The sequence below is a fragment of the Pseudophryne corroboree genome, chromosome 5 (genome assembly GCF_028390025.1).
Source record: "Pseudophryne corroboree isolate aPseCor3 chromosome 5, aPseCor3.hap2, whole genome shotgun sequence".
NCBI lineage: Eukaryota > Metazoa > Chordata > Amphibia > Anura > Myobatrachidae > Pseudophryne > Pseudophryne corroboree.
This window is the reverse complement of record NC_086448.1, coordinates 328670742-328689351: the sequence shown is the minus strand read 5'-3', so window position 1 is coordinate 328689351 and position 18610 is coordinate 328670742. Positions and strand designations below refer to the sequence as shown.

At 46.9% G+C, this 18610-nt stretch overlaps 1 protein-coding gene across 2 annotated transcripts in view; it reads right to left on the bottom strand.

Annotated features, from left to right (window-relative positions):
- DPY19L1 (dpy-19 like C-mannosyltransferase 1) overlaps nt 1-18610 on the bottom strand; it is a 595286-nt gene that overhangs the window by 445573 nt on the left and 131103 nt on the right. For both annotated transcript variants that reach the window (XM_063922533.1, XM_063922534.1), the window contains exon 4: nt 16259-16396. In XM_063922533.1, the coding sequence (XP_063778603.1) occupies nt 16259-16396 (138 nt within the window). The remainder of the gene's footprint in view (nt 1-16258; nt 16397-18610) is intronic.

The window sequence follows — 18610 nt, the reverse complement described above, 5'->3', positions numbered from 1 at the left end:
CTTTAAGTAATAAATTGATAACCAAGTGGTCTGGGGGTGTTATTTAATAAAGATGTTTTTAAATTAAGTATGTGTGTGTACTATTTTATTTTAATATTTACTATAAATGGTGCACTGCATGTGCCAGCTGGGCCTGTCTGACAGGGCATGCTGGCACTTGTGGCTCTCTGGGGGAGAATTAATTGTGTATGCAAGAACTATCTCCCATCTAAAGTGATGGGAGATCGGAGAGCGCAATTGAATTGGTTTTTTTTAGAGGGGTTGCACTGACCACGCCCAGATAGACCGTATTTAGAAGTGCAAAATGGCTAAACCTGACCAAAGCGTTGGGCATGATGCAATGAGTAATGTTTGGTGCCCAAACGGGTCACTTTCTGCACATTTCTTCTTGCTAGCATGGGGGGCTGCAAGAAGTAATGTTGGAGCCAGCGGATATGCGCACCCGTACAGAGCAACAATTCAATTACTCTGACGGGTGCTATCTAGTGGCAGCAGTTGAATTCCCCCCTCTAAGTACACATACATAAGCAGAGAGTCACATTCCCCAAACAGCGGACATGTTTAAGGCACGACAGCTTTAATGATAGTAAAATTAGAAAACTAACCACATGAAGCAAAAAATAAGATTTTACTTACCGGTAAATCTATTTCTCGTAGTCCGTAGAGGATGCTGGGGACTCCGTAAGGACCATGGGGATTAGACAGGCTCCGCAGGAGATAGGGCACTTTAAGAAAGCTTTGGATTCTGGGTGTGCACTGGCTCCTCCCTCTATGTCCCTCCTCCAGACCTCAGTTAGAGAAACTGTGTCCAGAGGAGATGAACAATACGAGGAAAGGATTTTTGTAAATCTAAGGGCAAGATTCATACCAGCCACACCAATCACACCGTATAACTTGTGATAAACTACCCAGTTAACAGTATGAACAATAACATAGCCTCGGTTCAAACCCGATCAACTATAACATAACCCTTATGTAAGCAATAACTATATACAAGTCTTGCAGAAGAAGTCCGCACTTGGGACGGGCGCCCAGCATCCTCTAAGGACTACGAGAAATAGATTTACCGGTAAGTAAAATCTTATTTTCTCTAACGTCCTAGAGGATGCTGGGGACTCCGTAAGGACCATGGGGATTATACCAAAGCTCCCAAACGGGCGGGAGAGTGCGGATGACTCTGCAGCACCGATTGAGCAAACAGGAGGTCCTCCTCAGCCAGGGTATCAAACTTATAGAACTTTGCAAAGGTGTTTGACCCCGACCAAGTAGCAGCTCGGCACAGTTGTAGTGCCGAGACCCCTCGGGCAGCCGCCCAAGAAGAGCCCACCTTCCTAGTGGAATGGGCCTTAACCGATTTAGGCAATGGCAATCCTGCCGAAGAATGCGCCTGCTGAATCGTGTTACAGATCCAGCGAGCAATAGTCTGCTTTGAAGCAGGAGCGCCAACCTTGTTGGCTGCATACAGAACAAACAGAGCTTCGGTCTTCCTGATCCTAGCCGTTCTGGTCACATAAATCTTCAAAGCCCTGACCACATCCAGGGACTCTGAATCCTCCAAGTCCCGTGTAGCCACAGGCACGACAATAGGTTGGTTCATATGAAAAGATGAGACCACCTTGGGCAGAAATTGAGGACGAGTCCTCAACTCTGCCCTATCCACATGAAAAATCAGGTATGGGCTTTTATATGATAAAGCCGCCAATTCCGAAACCCGCCTTGCAGAAGCTAAGGCCAACAACATGACCACTTTCCAAGTGAGGTATTTCAACTCTACTGTTTTGAGTGGTTCAAACCAAGGTGACTTGAGGAAACTTAATACCACGTTAAGGTCCCAAGGCGCCACCGGAGGTACAAAGGGAGGCTGAATATGCAGCACGCCCTTCACAAAAGTCTGTACTTCAGGAAGAGAAGCCAATTCTCTTTGAAAGAAAATTGATAAGGCCGAAATTTGAACCTTTATGGACCCTAATTTTAGGCCCAAATTCACTCCCGTTTGAAGGAAGTGAAGCAGACGGCCCAACTGGAACTCCTCCGTAGGAGCAGTTCTGGCCTCACACCAAGAAACATATTTTCGCCATATACGGTGATAATGTTTCGACGTCACGTTCTTCCTAGCCTTGATCAGGGTAGGAATGACCTCCTCCGGAATTCCTTTTTCCGCTAGGATCCGGCGTTCAACCGCCATGCCATCAAACGCAGCCGCGTTAAGTCTTGGAACAGACAGGGTCCCTGCTGCAGCAGGTCCTGCCTTAGAGGAAGAGGCCACAGATCTTCTGTGAGCAACTCTTGCAGATCCGGATACCAAGTCCTCCTTGGCCAATCTGGAACAATGAGGATTGTTCTGACCCTTCTTATTCTTATTATCCTTAACACCTTGGGAATGAGAGGTAAAGGAGGAAACACATAGACCGATCTGAACACCCAAGGTGTCACCAGAGCGTCTACCGCAAAAGCCTGAGGGTCTCTTGACCTGGCGCAATACCTCTTTAGCTTTTTGTTGAGGCGGGACGCCATCATGTCTATCTGAGGCAGTCCCCACCGATCCGTGATCTGTGTGAAGACTTCTTGATGAAGTCCCCACTCTCCCGGATGCAGGTCGTGCCTGCTGAGAAAGTCCGCCTCCCAGTTGTCCACCCCCGGGATGAACACTGCTGATAGTGCGCTTACATGGCCTTCCGCCCAGCGTAGAATCCTGGTCGCCTCTGCCATGGCCACTCTGCTCCTTGTACCGCCTTGGCGGTTTACATGAGCCACTGCCGTGACATTGTCTGACTGAATCAGAACCGGTTTGTTCCGAAGCCATTCCTCCGCTTGGCGTAGGGCGTTGTATATGGCCCTCAACTCCAGGACATTGATGTGGAGACCAGTCTCTAGGCTTGACCAGAGACCCTGGAAATTTCTTCCTAGTGCGACAGCTCCCCAACCTCGGAGGCTCGCGTCCGTGGTCACCAGGACCCAGTCCTGAATGCCGAACCTGCGACCCTCCAGGAGGTGAGCACTGTGCAGCCACCACAGGAGAGACACCCTGGCCCTGGGAGACAGGGTGATCCGTTTTTGCATGTGTAGATGGGACCCGAACCATTTGTCCAATAGGTCCCATTGAAAGGTCCTTGCATGGAACCTTTCGAAGGGGATGGCCTCGTATGAAGCCACCATCTTCCCCAGAACCCTCGTGCAATGATGCACTGAAACCTTTTTTGGCTTCAATAGGTTCCTGACCAGAGCTACGAGCTCATGAGCCTTCTCCACTGGAAGAAAAACTCTTTTTTGGTCTGTGTCTAGAATCAGGCCCAAAAAGGGCAGACGCGTAGCTGGGATTTCGGTAAATTGAGAATCCAGCCGTGCCTCGGCAAACGTCTTCACGGACAGAGACACGCTGTCCAGCAACTTCTCCCGAGATCTCGCCTTTATGAGGAGATCGTCCAAGTACGGGATAATTGTGACGCCCTGCCTGCGCAGGAGCACCATCATTTCCGCCATTACCTTGGTGAAAATTCTCGGGGCCGTGGAAAGACCAAACGGCAACGTCTGAAATTGGTAGTGACAGTCCTGTACTGCAAATCTCAGGAACGCCTGGTGAGGAGGGAAAATCGGAACATGAAGGTACGCATCCTTTATGTCCAGGGACACCATCCAATCCCCTCCCTCCAGGCTGGCGATGACCGCTCTGAGCGACTCCATTTTGAACTTGAACCTCTTCAAGTACAGGTTCAGGGATTTCAGATTTAAAATGGGTCTGACCGAACCGTCTGGTTTCGGTACCACAAACAGGGATGAATAATAACCCTCTCCTTGCTGGAGATGAGGAACTTTGACTATCACCTGTTGAATGTACAATTTGTGAATTGCAGCTAACACCAGCTCCCTCTCCGACGGGGAAGCCGGCAGAGCCGATTTGAAAAACCGGCAAGGAGGCATGTCTTTGAATTCCAGTCTGTATCCCTGGGAAACAATCTCTATTGCCCAGGGATACACCTGTGAGAGAACCCAGACGTGGCTGAACAGGCGAAGACGTGCCCCCCACTTGATCTGACCCCCCCCCCCCGGAAAGTCCCAGCGTCATGTGGTGGACTTTGCGGAAGTAGGGGAGGACTTCTGCTCTTGGGAACTAGCAGAGTGCAGCCTTTTTTCCTTGCCTTTACATCTGGCAACAAAGGACGATCCTCGTACCTTCTTGCTTTTATTGGAACGAAAGGACTGCATTTGATAATGCGGTACCTTCTTAGCATGCTGCGGGGGAATATAAGGTAAAAAATTCTATTTACCGGCCGTAGCAGTAGAGACAAGGTCCGAGAGGCCTTCTCCAAACAACTCCTCCCCCTTGTAAGGCAATGACTCCATATGCCGCTTTGAGTCGGCATCTCCCGTCCACTGTCGGGTCCACAAGAGTCGCCTAGCAGAAATAGACATAGCGTTTATTCTGGAGCTTAGTAAACAAATGTCTCTCTGAGCATCCCTCATATACAAGGCAGCATCTCTGATATGCTCAATGGTCATTAGAATGGTATCCATATCTAAGGTGTCAATCTCCGTAGATAAGGAGTCTGCCCATGCCACGACAGCACTACAAACCCAGGCCGACGCCATGGCCGGTCTAACGATAGTCCCTGAATGTGTGTAAATGTGCTTCATGGTAATTTCCTGCTTGCGATCAGCAGGATCCTTGAGGGAAGCAGTATCTGGAGAAGGCAGTGCCACCTTCTTGGATAAGCGTGTCAGTGCCTTGTCTACTTTAGGCGAAGATTCCCATCGTATCCTATCCTTCTGTGGAAAAGGATATGCCATAAGAATCCTTTTGGGAACATGTAGTCTCCTATCCGGAGACTCCCAAGACTTTTCGCACAATTCGCTTAGCTCAAATGAGGACGGAAACGTGACCTCAGGCTTTTTCCCTTTATACATGTGAACCCTCGTGTCAGGGACAGGGGGTTCCTCAGTGATATGCAAAACCTCTTTTATGGCAATAATCATGTATCGAATACCCTTTGCCACCTTCGGCTGTAATTTTGCATCCTCATAGTCGACACTAGAGTCAGTATCTGTGTCGGTATCTGTGTCAGCGACCTGGGATATGGGGCGCTTTTGAGACCCTGAAGGTCCTGGCGCCACAGGGACAGGCACAGTCTGGCTACCTGACTGATCCCTAGCCTCAGCCTTGTCTAACCTTTTATGCAGGAGATTCACATTTGCATTTAAGACAATCAGCATATCCACCCAGTCAGGTGTCGGGGTTGCCGACGGCGACCTGACATTCTTACACTCCCCCTCCACATTAAGCGAGCCTTCCTCGTCAAACATGTCGACACACGTACTGACACACTTCATACACACAGGGAAACTCTTTTCTGAAGACAGTATCCCCTTTAAGGCCCTTTGGAGAGACAGAGAGAGTATGCCAGCACACACCCCAGCGCAATGACCCTGGAGACCAACACAAAATGTTTTTCCCCAGCAGCGCTGTATAATATCTTATCCGCCAATTATGTGCCCCCCCTCTCTTTTAAACACCCCTTCACCGTGTGTAAGCAGGGGAGAGTCCGGGGAGCTTCCTATCAGCGTTCTGTGGAGAGAAAAATGGCGCTTGTGAGTGCTGAGGGAGAAGCCCCGCCCCCTCGGCGGCGGGCTTCGGTCCCGCTCAAATTTGTGTAAAAATGGTGGGGCTCTTTTATATACATGTACAGTGCCCAGCTGTACATGTATATATCTTTTTGCCATGTTTTGAGGTGTTATTATTGCTGCCCAGGGCGCATCCATACAGTGACCGGAGTGTGTGAGGTGTGTGGAGCAATGACGCACAGCTGCGGTGCTGTGCGTTACCTCAGTGAAGCCGCTGAAGGCTTCTGCCGCCTGAGACGTCTTCTTGCTTCTGTTCTTCTGGCTCTGTGAGGAGAACGGCGGCGTGACTCCGGGGGTGGACGCCCCCTCTGGAGCTAATGGTGTCCAGTAGCCGAGGAAGCAGATCCTATCATTTAAGTAGGTCTGCTCCTCTCTCCCCAGTCCCTCGATGCAGGGAGCCTGTTGCCAGCAGTGCTCCCTGTAAAAATAGAAAAATCCAAACAAAAATGCTTTCTAATGCAAAGAACTCAGGAGAGCTCCCTGCAGTGCACCCATCTTCCTCTGGGCACAGTGTAAAAACTGAGGTCTGGAGGAGGGACATAGAGGGAGGAGCCAGTGCACACCCAGAATCCAAAGCTTTCTTAAAGTGCCCTATCTCATGCGGAGCCCGTCTAATCCTCATGGTCCTTACGGAGTCCCCAGCATCCTCTAGGACGTTAGAGAAATCTAAAGGTGATTATTAAAGCTTTGAAAACAACTGAGCATAATGACAAAAATATACAAAGCTTCATAACTGGATGTAATTGTGTAATGCTTTTAGGAAATGAAATACAACAGTAATGGTACAGATTTTTATCTCACAATCATTGAAGTTAATGTAGTGCATAGCACTTCAGCATGTAAAACCTGGGCAATAATTTTCAATGCTGTTTGTAATGATCAGGGGGCCAGGCAAATCCAATCAACTCCCCAATCAAAGGAAGCCCAGTTGCTGCATCTGCTGTTTTATGAAGTTATTTAAAGTCCATGCCATGTATAGAGATTGAGTAGTAGACTGCAGAACCTGATTAAAATAATAATTAATGGTAGGCGTAACGAGTGCACAATTTTAGCATTAAGGAAAGTCGATTGGAAGTGAAATAATTGTACCTTACAAGAGAAGCTTAATGGACAATGAAATGCTTAACACTGTTCTAATCACGATACCCCTTTTCCACTAGCTAAATTTACCTGTGTTTTTGCACTGGGGAGCGCATCAAAACGGGTTTTTAGTAAGTGGAAACGGTTCAACACGGGTTGAGTGACCCTGCCAGGGTAGCAGGGTATCCTACCAGGGTAGCAAACTGGGTTGAACACGGTAACACGGTAATAACCCGGGTATAATTGTGCAGTAGAAACGGTCATTACCGTGTTTTCAGACCCGAGTAACGAGTGACATCAATAACTTTTACAGAGATTACCCGGGTTAAGTGGAAACAGATCCAACCCGGGAATAACCCGTGCTGAAGTGCAGTGGAAATGGCGGGCCGACGCGGGTTGTAGCCAGGTTAAACATCCTGGATCGGACCCGGTACACAGGTGGAAAAAGGGGTATTAGTGACAAAACTACCTAACTTAATAATAAAGGGTACTTTACAAAATAGTGCTAGTCAAAGGCTAGCATCCATGGCAATCTCAGCAGCTGAATTTAAAGGAGCCATAATATTAAATACAAAACCAAGTGTGTTTTGTATTTAACATTATTACCCCTTTACATTAACTGGCTGAAACTGGCAGAGACGAGATGGCTTTGAAAAGCATCTCTTACTAAATGTACCCCTTTAAGGAGTATATTCAATTGCGGTCGAATTCCGGCGTGAATTCGACAGTTTTTGGATTCGACACAATTCGACAGGCGAAACCCTCCACCTGGGACCAGAATTCGACATATTCAATTAATAACAGATTCGACAGTCCCCTTGTCGAAAAACGGACCAATTGACGAATAGTGGGCGGCCTGGATTCGACTTCATGGACATGACAAAAGTGATGAATAAATCCTGAAAAAAATTGCGTGGGGTCCCCCCTCCTAAGCATAACCAGCCTCGGGCTCTTTGAGCCGGTCCTGGTTGTAAAAATACGGTAGGGAAATTGACACGGGTTCCCCCATATTTTAACAACCGGCACCGGGCTCTGCGCCTGGTCCTGGTGCAAAAAATACGGGGGACAAAACACGTAGGGGTCCCCCGTATTTTTAACACCAGCACTGGGCTCCACTAGTCAGAGAGATAATGCCACAGCCGGGGGACACTTTTATATAGGTCCCTGCGGCCCTGGCATTAAATCACCAACTAGTCACTCCTGGTCGGGGTACCCTGGAGGAGTGGGGACCCTTTAAATCAAGGGGTCCCCCCCTCCAGCCAACCAAGGGCCAGGGGTGAAGCCCGAGGCTGTCCCCCCCATCCAAGGGCGGTGAATGGGGGTCTGATAGCCTTTTGTGTCAAAAAAAGAATATTGTTTTTTGCAGCAGAACCACTAGTCCCAGCAAGCCTCCCCCGCAAGCTGGTACTTGGAGAACCACAAGTACCAGCATGCAGGGGGGGGGGGGGGGCGCTGGTACCTGTAGTTCTACTACAAAAAAATACCCCCAAAAAAAACACAAAGCACACACTGTGACAGTATAACTTTATTACATACATGCAGACCTACATACACACATACTTACCTATGTTGACACGAAGCAGTCGGTCCTCTTCTCCAGTAGAATCCAGGAGTACCTGTAAATAAAATTATACTCACAAACAATCCAGTGTAGATCGGTCCTCTTCTTAAGTTTGTAATCCACGTACTTGGTAAAATAAAAAAACGAAAAACCCGAACCACGCACTGAAAGGGGTCCCATGTTTACAAATGGGACCATTTTCCCCGACTGGAGGGACCCCTCGTGACTGCTGTCAAAGAAGGTCCCTTCAGCCAATCAGGAAGCGCCACGTCATGGCACTCTCCTGAATGGCTGTGCGCGCCTGAACTGTCACTCAGGCGGCGCACTGGAGATACAATGTAGCGCATAGGCGCTCCATTATATCCAATGGTGGGAACTTTGCGGTCAGCGGTAGACCACAAGAGCGACCCCACATAAACTCGCGGTCTACCGCTGAGCGCAAAGTTCCCACCATTGGATATAATGGAGCGCCTATGCGCTACATTGTATCTCCAGTGCGCCGCCTAAGTGACAGTTCAGGCGCGCACAGCCAATCAGGAAAGTGCCATGACGTGGTGCTCCCTGATTGGCTGAAGGGACCCTCGTTGACAGCAGTCACAGGGGGTCCCGCCAGTCGGGGAAAGGGGTCCCATGTGTAAACATGGGGCCTTTTTCAGTGCGTGGTTCGGGTTTTTATTTTTTTTATTTTACGAAGTACGTGGAATGCAAACTTAAGAAGAGGACCGATCTACACTGGATTGTTTGTGAGTATAATAGGATTTTAATACCTACCGGTAAATCCTTCTCTCTTAGTCCGTAGAGGATGCTGGGGTTCCAAGAGGGCCATGGGGTATAGACGGGATCCGCAGGAGACATGGGCACACTATAAGAATTTTGAATGGGTGTGAACTGGCTCCTGACTCTATGCCCCTCCTCCAGACTTCAGTTAGAAAACTGTGCCCAGAGAGACGGACATTTCGAGGAAAGAATTTATAGTTTAAACACGGTGAGTGTCATACCAGCTCACACCTCGAACATCCCGCAGAACGTGGCATTCCATAGAACACCAGCTGACGGCATGGAAAATCCATACAGCAATATGCTGACCGAAAACGTAACACAACCTGTGTGTATCATGACCGATAAATCACATATTGCATGTCATGGCACGAATAACCGCAGCCACAGACTTAACTGCAAAGAAACACCACATGAGTGTAACGACAACCAATAGCTGCAGATACAGTACGCACTGGGACGGGCGCCCAGCATCCTCTACGGACTAAGAGAAAAGAATTTACCGGTAGGTATTAAAATCCTATTTTCTCATACGTCCTAGAGGATGCTGGGGTTCCAAAAGGACCATGGGGTTTATACCAAAGCTCAAGACCGGGCAGGAGAGTGCGGACAACTCTGCAGCACCGATTGAGCAAACCTGCCAGGGTATCAAACTTGTAGAACTTACGAAAAGTGTTTGAACCCGACCAAGTAGCCGCTCGGCAAAGTTGAAATGCCGAGATTTCACGGGCATCTGCCCCAAGAAGAGCCCACCTTCCTGGTAGAATGGGACTTCCCCGACTTCGGTAGCGGCCAGCAAGCCGTAGAATGAGCATGCCGAATCGTATCACAGATCCAGCGTGTAACAGCCTGCTTAGAAGCAGGGGCCCCACAGTTGTTGGGAGCATACAGGATAAACAGAGCGTCTGTTTCCCCAATCTGAGCCGTTCTGGCGACATAAATACTCAAAGCTCTGACTACATCAAGAGACTTCGAATCAGCCAAGGCTTAAGTAGCCCCAGGCACCACAATAGGCTGGTTCCTGTGAAACGCAGAAAACCACATTAGGCAGAAATTGTTGCCAATTTCTCAATTCTGCTTTATCCACAAGCAAGATCAAAGAGGGCTCGTGAGACAAAGCCGCCAAATCCGACACCCGCCTTGCGGACGCCAATGCCAATAGCATGACCACTTTCCAAGTGAGAAATTTTTACCTTTCGTAAAGGTTCCAACCAGTGTGACATAAGAAACTGCAACAACACAGTAAGGTTCCATGGTGCCACTGGGGGCACAAATGGAGGTTGGATGTGCAGCACTCCTTTCACGAAAGTCCGAACTTCTATAAAGGTTGCCCATTCTTATTTTTTTTTTTTTTAAGAAAATTGATAAGGCCGAAACCTGCACTGTAATGGAGCCTAACTTTTGGCCTGCATCCACACCTGATTACAAAAAATGGAGAAAACGACCCTGCTGAAATTCTTCCGTAGGAGCCTTCTTGGATTCACACCAAGACGCATACTTCCTCCAAATACGGTGGTAAAGCTTCGCCGTTACGTCTTTCCTAGCCTGAAGCAATGTGGAAAAAACTTCACCGGCAATACCCTTTCGGGCTAGGATATGGCGTTTAACCGCCAAGCCGTCAAACGCAGCACCGGTAAATCTTGGTACACGCCCTGTCCTTGCTGTAACAGGACCACTCTTAGAGGAAGAGGCCAGGGATCTTCCATGAGTAAGGCTTGAAGATCTGGATACCAAGCTCTCCTTGGCTAAACCGGAACAATGAGGATCACCTGAACCTTTGTTTTTCTTATGGTTATCACCTTTGGAAAGAGTGAAAATGGAGGGAATGCATAGACCGAGTGAAACACCCAAGGTGTCACGAGGGGGTCCACTGCTATAGCTTGAGCGTCCCTTGACCTGGAACAATATCTCTGAAGTTTCTTGTTGAGGCGAAACGCCCTCACGTCTAATCGAGGAATTCCCCAAAGACTTGTCACTTCTGTGAACTTCTTGATGAAGACCCCACTCTCCTGGATGGAGATCGTGTCTGCAGAGGAAGTCTATTTCTCAGTTGTCTTCACCCGGAACGATGACCTCTAATAGAGCGTTTACATGCCTTTCCGCTCATCGGAAACTTTTGTGGCTTCTACCATTTCCGCTTTGCTCCTCATTCCGCCCTAGTGGCTTACTTACGCCACTGCTGTTTAGTCATCCGACAGAATCAAGACGGGCAGAACACGAAGCAGATGTTCCGTTGTAAATAGCTCTTAATCCAAGAATGCTTATTGCAGGCAAGCTTCCCGGCTTGATCTTTCCCCTTGGAAATTCTTCCCTCAGAAAAACTGCTCCCAAGGCTCGGAGACTCGTATCCATGGACACCAGGATCTAATTCTGGATCCCGGACCATCGTCTTTCTAGGATGTGAGAACTGTGAAGCCACCACCGGAGAGAAATCCTGGTCCGGGAAAATAGGAATATTTTCTGGTACATGTGCAGGTAAGACCCGGACCATATGTCCAACTGGTCCCATAAACAACTTTGGCATTTGACCTGCTCACCGAATGGCCTTGTAGGCCGCAACCATCTTCCGCATCAATGGAAGGTATCGACTGGTTTACACTGTTGCAAACCTGATCCGACTCTGGATCATCAGATCTCTTTCCACAGGAAAAACAAACTCTTAACCGATCAGTATCTAAAAACTTATTGCCAACTCCGACCTCTGCGTCGTGGGAATCAACAGTGATTCTTTGTGTTGAAGAACTGTCAGAGAGAAACAACAAATTGTACAATTTGTTTCTTGACCTCACCGCAGTCAGGAGAGCGTCCCAGTACAGAAAAATAATGGCTCTTACTATAGAAGGAAACCATCATACCACCCTCACTCTGGTGAAATGGCAATGACAATCCTGAATAGCAAAAACAGGTAAGCTAAATGCAGATGACACCGCATTTAAACCCTCTTTCTTCTTTTACAGGTCGGAAATCCCTGCCCTGAGAGATTCCAACTTGTAGTTCAACTTCTTAAGAAGAAATCATTTTGGGATTGTTCTGACCGAGCTGTCCGGTCTCAGAAGCACGAAAAAGCCTGAATAACAGCTTATTCCTTTTTTTTTTGTTTTTATGTTGCAGGGACAGCAGGACAATGTCCTGATACTGAACAAACCCTTGAATGGCGTCGCATACTACCTCCCCGTCCAGAGGAGAATCGGTAAGATCTATTCTAAAAATCAGCGAGGGGAATCATCTGGAAACTCAAGTACGTCCCCCTTTGGACTGTATTCTTAACTCACTGTGTCAAGTCCATTCCAGGACTGACTGAGGAGTATTAGACGATTTCCCACCGGTGTGGGCTCCAGCAAGATAGACCCAGCGATCTGCGGTGGATGTGGTAGAAACAGAGGACGATATCTGCTTCTGCGAACTTGAAAAGGCTGCAGACCTCTTACCTTTTCACCTTCCTCTACCTGCAAAGAAGGAGAAAACAAAACGGTATCCAACCAGTCAAAATGACTGCATCCTACAAAAAATGCGTCACCAACCGTTGTGAGGGAACATAGCTCAGGACGGTAGACTTACCAGTGGTATCTGCGAGATCAACTTAACCAAACCATCCCCAAACCAGATTATCCCTTCATAGGGAAGATACTCCAGTATTTCTCGGGGTCAGTGCATACCTCTTGTAGTCGCACGGCAGCATGCTGCAATGTTCAAGATAAGACCCAAGGAATATCCCATTTCTCCCCAGGGCAATTATATCGGATAACAAGGTAACCGACCATCTTTGAATACAAGCACACCCCCATGCGTATGTACTGCAAATATCATCAAAGCATATAATTAAAATTATAACTTAGCTTCTTGTATACGATCCTTGGTGACTGGGCCCCGTGTAGACCAGGGGTAGGCATGCACTTTATTCTATCCACGGCGGGAGAAGAATAAACACTCGGACTCCTCGTGAGGATTCGAGACCATCTTGTCACGGCTGACCTAGAGCTTCATCAACAGAGCGATCAGCACATGAGAAGGAATAACTTTACTTCAGCATTCAGAATAAATTGTAATATAAATGTACACATTTAAATACACATATTTACACATATATCTATATATACATCTCATATATATATATATATATATATATATATATATAGATAGATAGATATATATATAGATATATATATATATATATATATATATATATATATATATATATAAAATCTGTCAGGAACATCAGGGTCCCTAGTGACATTTATGTGTTCTGAACGTGTATGAACATGTACTGAATGCCAAAGTTGTGGATCAAATCAGGAAACATTATGGCCGACATAGAACATAGTATTCGTGTCGACAACAGGGAGTAGTGACTGGGCAAAAAAAAACATTTTTGTGACCCCGAGGGATCTGAGGGAAACATATACCTAATTTCACTAGGACGCCCCCACAAATACTATCATGTCTGTGCTCGAGCTACCGCTCACTGCAACGTACCATACATATATATATATACATACATGTATATGTTTTATATATAATTATACACCCAGTCATAATAGTTGGTGCCGACAGGGTCACTCACATACTTCTGTGTTCCCCAAACAGTGCTTACTTTGGCAAAGCTTACCACTACTGACATGCTGACACTTAATCTCATGAATCAAGTACCATCTGGAGTCGGCAATGCCGACAGAGGGATACCCATATCTGTTTGTGGTAGATCACTCACACATGTCGACACACGTGTACTACACACCCACCAACATTGCTAACATGGGCAGATTTCTGACAGGGAAACCACAGAAAACTCTTTCCAACTCCTTGTATAAACGCACATTATATACAAATATCTATAGTGCCTCATGGTAGAACCTGTATTGCACTACATAACTGTGCCCCCCCCCCCCCCCCCCCCCCGTTTTACACTGTTAGGTGTTTAACAGTGTTTTGGCGGGCCCAGCATCTCTGTGAGGAGAAAATGGCGCTGTATAGAGTTCTGAGGACTAAGCCACGCCCCCTTCTTGGTGCGCTTCAGCCCAGCTATCTTTTTATACTGGCGGGGGTTCGTATACAGTGCCTATGCACTGTATACATCTTTGCCAGCCTTATATTGTGAGGTATATTGCTGCCCAGGGCGCCCCCCCCCCCCCCCGCCCTGCACCCTTGTAGTGCCGCTTGTATGTTGGAGCAATGGTGCGCAACGCGACCGCTGCGCGTTACCTCTGAGACTCTGAAGTCTTCTGCCGTCACTGAAGTCTTCTGTTCTTCTAATACTCACCCGGCTTCTTTCTTCTGGCTTTGTGAGGGGGTTGACGGCGCGGCTCCGGGAACGAGCAGCTAGGCGAACCAAGTGATCAGACCCTCTGGAGCTAATGGTGTCCAGTAGCCTAAGAAGCAGAGCCCTTGAACTCAGAAGAAGTAGGTCTGCCTCTCTCCCCTCACTCCCACGATGCAGGGAGCCTGTAGCCAGCAGGTCTCCCTGAAAATAATAAACCCAACATAAAGTCTTTTCAGAGAAACTCAGGAGAGCTCCCCTAGTGTGTGTCCAGTCTCCTCTGGGCACCGAGTCTAACTGAAGTCTCACCCATTCAAAGTCTTATAGTGTGCCCATGTCTCCTGCGGATACCATCTATACCCCATGGTCCTTTTGGAACCCCAGCATCCTCTAGGACATAGGTTCTCAAACTCGGTCCTCAGGACCCCACACACTGCATGTTTTGCATGTCTCCTCACAGAATCGCAAGTGAAATAATTAGCTGCACCTGTGGGCCTTTTAAAATGTGTCAGTGAGTAATTTATACACCTGTGCACCTGCTGGGTTACCTGCAAAAACATGCACTGTGTGGGGTCCTGAGGACCGAGTTTGAGAACCTCTGCTCTAGGACGTATGAGAAAATTTTATTTACAGGTACTCCTGGATTCTACTGGAGAAGAGGACCGACTGCTTCGTGTCAACATAGGTAAGTAAGTGTGTATGTAGGTGTACATGTATGTAATAAAGTTATACTGTCACGGTGTGTGCGTTGTGTTTTTTGGGGGGTATTTTTTTTGTAGTAGAACTACAGGTACCAGCGGGCCCGTTTCCCCCCCTGCATGCTGGAACTTGTGGTTCTCCAAGTACCAGCTTGCGGGGGAGGCTTGCTGGGACTTGTGGTTCTGCTGCAAAAAACAATATTTTTTTTTTACACAAAAGGCTATCAGCCCCCCATTTGCCGCCCTTAGATGGGGGGGGGGGGGGCAGCCTCGGGCTTCACCCCTGGCCCTTGGGTGGATAGAGGGGGGGACCACTTGATTTAAGGGGTCCCCACTCCTCCAGGGTACCCCGGCCAGGAGTGACTAGTTGGTGATTTAATGCCAGGGCCGCAGGGACCTATATAAAAGTGTCCCCCGGCTGTGGCATTATCTCTCTGACTAGTGTAGCCCAGTGCTGGTGTTAAAAATACGGGGGACCCTTACGTGTTTTATCCCCCGTATTTTTTGCACCAGGACCAGGCGCAGAGCCCAGTGCCGGTTGTTAAAATATGGGGGAACCCGTGTCAATTTCCCCCCCGTATTTTTACAACCAGGACCGGCTCAAAGAGCACGAGGCTGGTTATGCTTAGAAGGGGGGACCCCACGCTATTTTTTTCAGGATTTTTTACACTTTCAACACCCCTTCCAACTGAAAAACATGCACTGATCTCTCCATATTATTGTAGTCAGTAAAAATAAAATAAAAAATTCTTTAAAAAAATCGATTAAATAATACTTGTGCCTCATAAATAGACAAACCAAGCAGATAATCCCTTCAAATATAAATAGATATGCTATTAGCAATCAAAAAAGCACCAAAAAATACATGTTATTAAAAAAATATATTAGATCACGACAGAAAAATGAGGCGGAATGAAATTGACGAAATGACTGTCGAAAAAGCACTGTTGTCGAATCGACATTCTTCAATTGAATATACTTTTGTCGAAAAGCTGCATTTTTTACATTGCAGACATGTGGAATTGCAAAAAGTCGAAAATGAAACGGCAGGTTTTTTGTCGAAAAGTACTGTATTGAATTGTCGAATCAAATTTGACAGGTTTTTTGTGTCGAAAATTACCAGTTTTTCGACAATTTCGGCAATTTGACCGCAACTGAATATACCCCTAAGTCTGGAAAAGGCCATCAGCATAATGATTTATAATGTAATAAAAAAATAAAATAAGATAATTTTATGAAGTAAACAGGCTTAGTTGTAGAAAAATATATTACCTCAGGGTACAGATTGAATCGTTTCAAAGTATTTATTACGCTAGGATATTCTGTAACATTATCATTCATGATTAAATGCAACCCAGAAAAATATGATGGTGCTTCAATGATGGATTTGAAGTAAGAATAATAAAGGCCCTGTAAAAAACAATAAAACACATCATTAAAAGATAATTATATATATATATATATATATATATATACACATATATATATATATACACATATATATACACACCATACATTTTTACTCAATCTACAATATCTTGTCTCAATCACTGTATGCAAATGTAAACGGTAAAATATTGATGTCCACTAAAGTTTCAAGATGGATGAAAAAGTAATGATAAAGCACTCTAGTCTGTTTGTATTTAGTCATTTTTATCTGCCTAAAAAGGTTGCCAAAAATATTTATTTAAGTAATGAGACTAAGAACGTAGTTTTTAAAATGTTTTTACATTTTTATTGACATAAAAATGACTAGGGTATATTTCATAACCCAAATGTTCATATGTGCACACTGCAAAACTAGCTTCCTCCCCCCAGAGGCAATAAATACCCCAGCTGCAATAGATCCCCAGTGGCATTCCACCCCCACCTCCAAATTTGGTGATTAGCGCCATTATTTTATTATAGAAGACACATCTGGTGGGTCTTTAGCTCAGAAGCCTGCCGTTCTCCTTGTGCTCTAGCACAAACAGACCCTCAGCATGGGTTTTACTTTACATAAAACGATGAGGTTTGTATAAAAGCTTCTTTAATTCATAAACATAGCCAACAGTAGACAGTCAACATAAATGACGATGGACTCATACCGAGGTACAGTATATGGAGGTAGCTGTAGATGTAAAACAAAAACAGGGCCCCGTTCATAAGCAAAGACCCTCTGGGGGTAAAAACGTGTAGGTAGGGAAGTCTGCACTGGAATTGTGGTGACCATAGACTAGGAGGAAAGGAGGACAAGCTTATGAGCGGTGCCCCGTTTTTGCTTTACAGCTACCTCCATATACCTTGGTATGAGTCCACCCTCATTTGCTGTGTGTTGACTGCCTACTATTTGCTACAGTATGTTTATGATTGAAAGACGTTTTTAGACAAACCATCACACCGCTTTATGTACATTTATACCCATGCTAAGGGTCTATTTGAACTAGAGAACAATGAGGCCAGCTGCATTTATACCTAAGATGGCACCCAACGTCTTAGTCAGGGAGTGAGGGAAAGTGTGAGGAGGCTCCAGGGCTGGAAAATCTGCAGTAGATGTCGCCCTGGGCCGGAGGGGGGGGGGGGCTACAGGTCAAGCGCCGACTCCCCTATGCTGGGCCTCACCACCGGTACTACAGAGCCTTATGAACAGGGACGTTAGTACTCCTACGTGCTGGAGGATATAGTTGGATCCCTGCTCGGTGACAGTGTACACGCCAGCATCGCAGTCCGTCTCCCTAGACTGTGAAAGGAACGCAATTTAGTGGCAGGTCCCACCTGGTGGACCCTCTTACCTCCTCCCCGTAGCAGCCACACGAACCAGGAGGGCGTCTATGACCGTGTGCCTAGAGCCGAAGCGTCTCCGCCGCAAGGACCCGGGAACTGAGCAGTTTGAGTATGCGACGCCGCTTGGGAGGTGACGGAGACGCAGCGCTGAATGTCACATTGACATGTCACAGCGCTGCGCCCCTTGAAGTCTTCTTTAAAGCTTTTCTTCAGGGCTGCCCAGCGCAACCCTCCTGTTAGTGACTGCTACTACAGGCACCAACTCAAAACTGAGCTCACGGTGCCTGGAGGCGGGGTTATAGAGGCCCCATTGAATCCTGGGACAGCCTAAACCTTTAGCCTGTTGGTTCCGCTCTGGATCAAGTTCTACTCTACAACCAATGTTTGCCTGTGGAAATCAATGTACCCTGCTGCAGAAAGCATCTTATCGAAGGGAAGTGTGGTTAACCACTTGCCTAGCACTGTGGCATCAAATGCGACCATACCAGCAAGTGCTTTATCTGACCTAGTCGCACAGGATGCGACCAGTCAGTTAAACCGTGTTCGCAGCGTAAGGGAAGGGAAACGTCCCTCTGCTGCTGCTATCAGAGGGACTGGAAGGTCCCTCTGCCTCCCTGCACTCTCCCCTACTGTTTGACGTGTTGCCGATCACTGCTGATCGTTCAGCATGGCAGTACTTCCCCTCCAGCGGCTGCAGACAATAGAAGCCAGTGGGAAAGTGTAAACTAACCCCCCAAAATCCCCCTGTGTACCTGGAGGCTGTCCCGGCTTTCAAAATTAAAGCCGCTATGGTTGCGATGTTTCCAATGGTCGCAACCAATATTTCAATGTTTGGGGGATATTATTATATTTTTTTTCAAA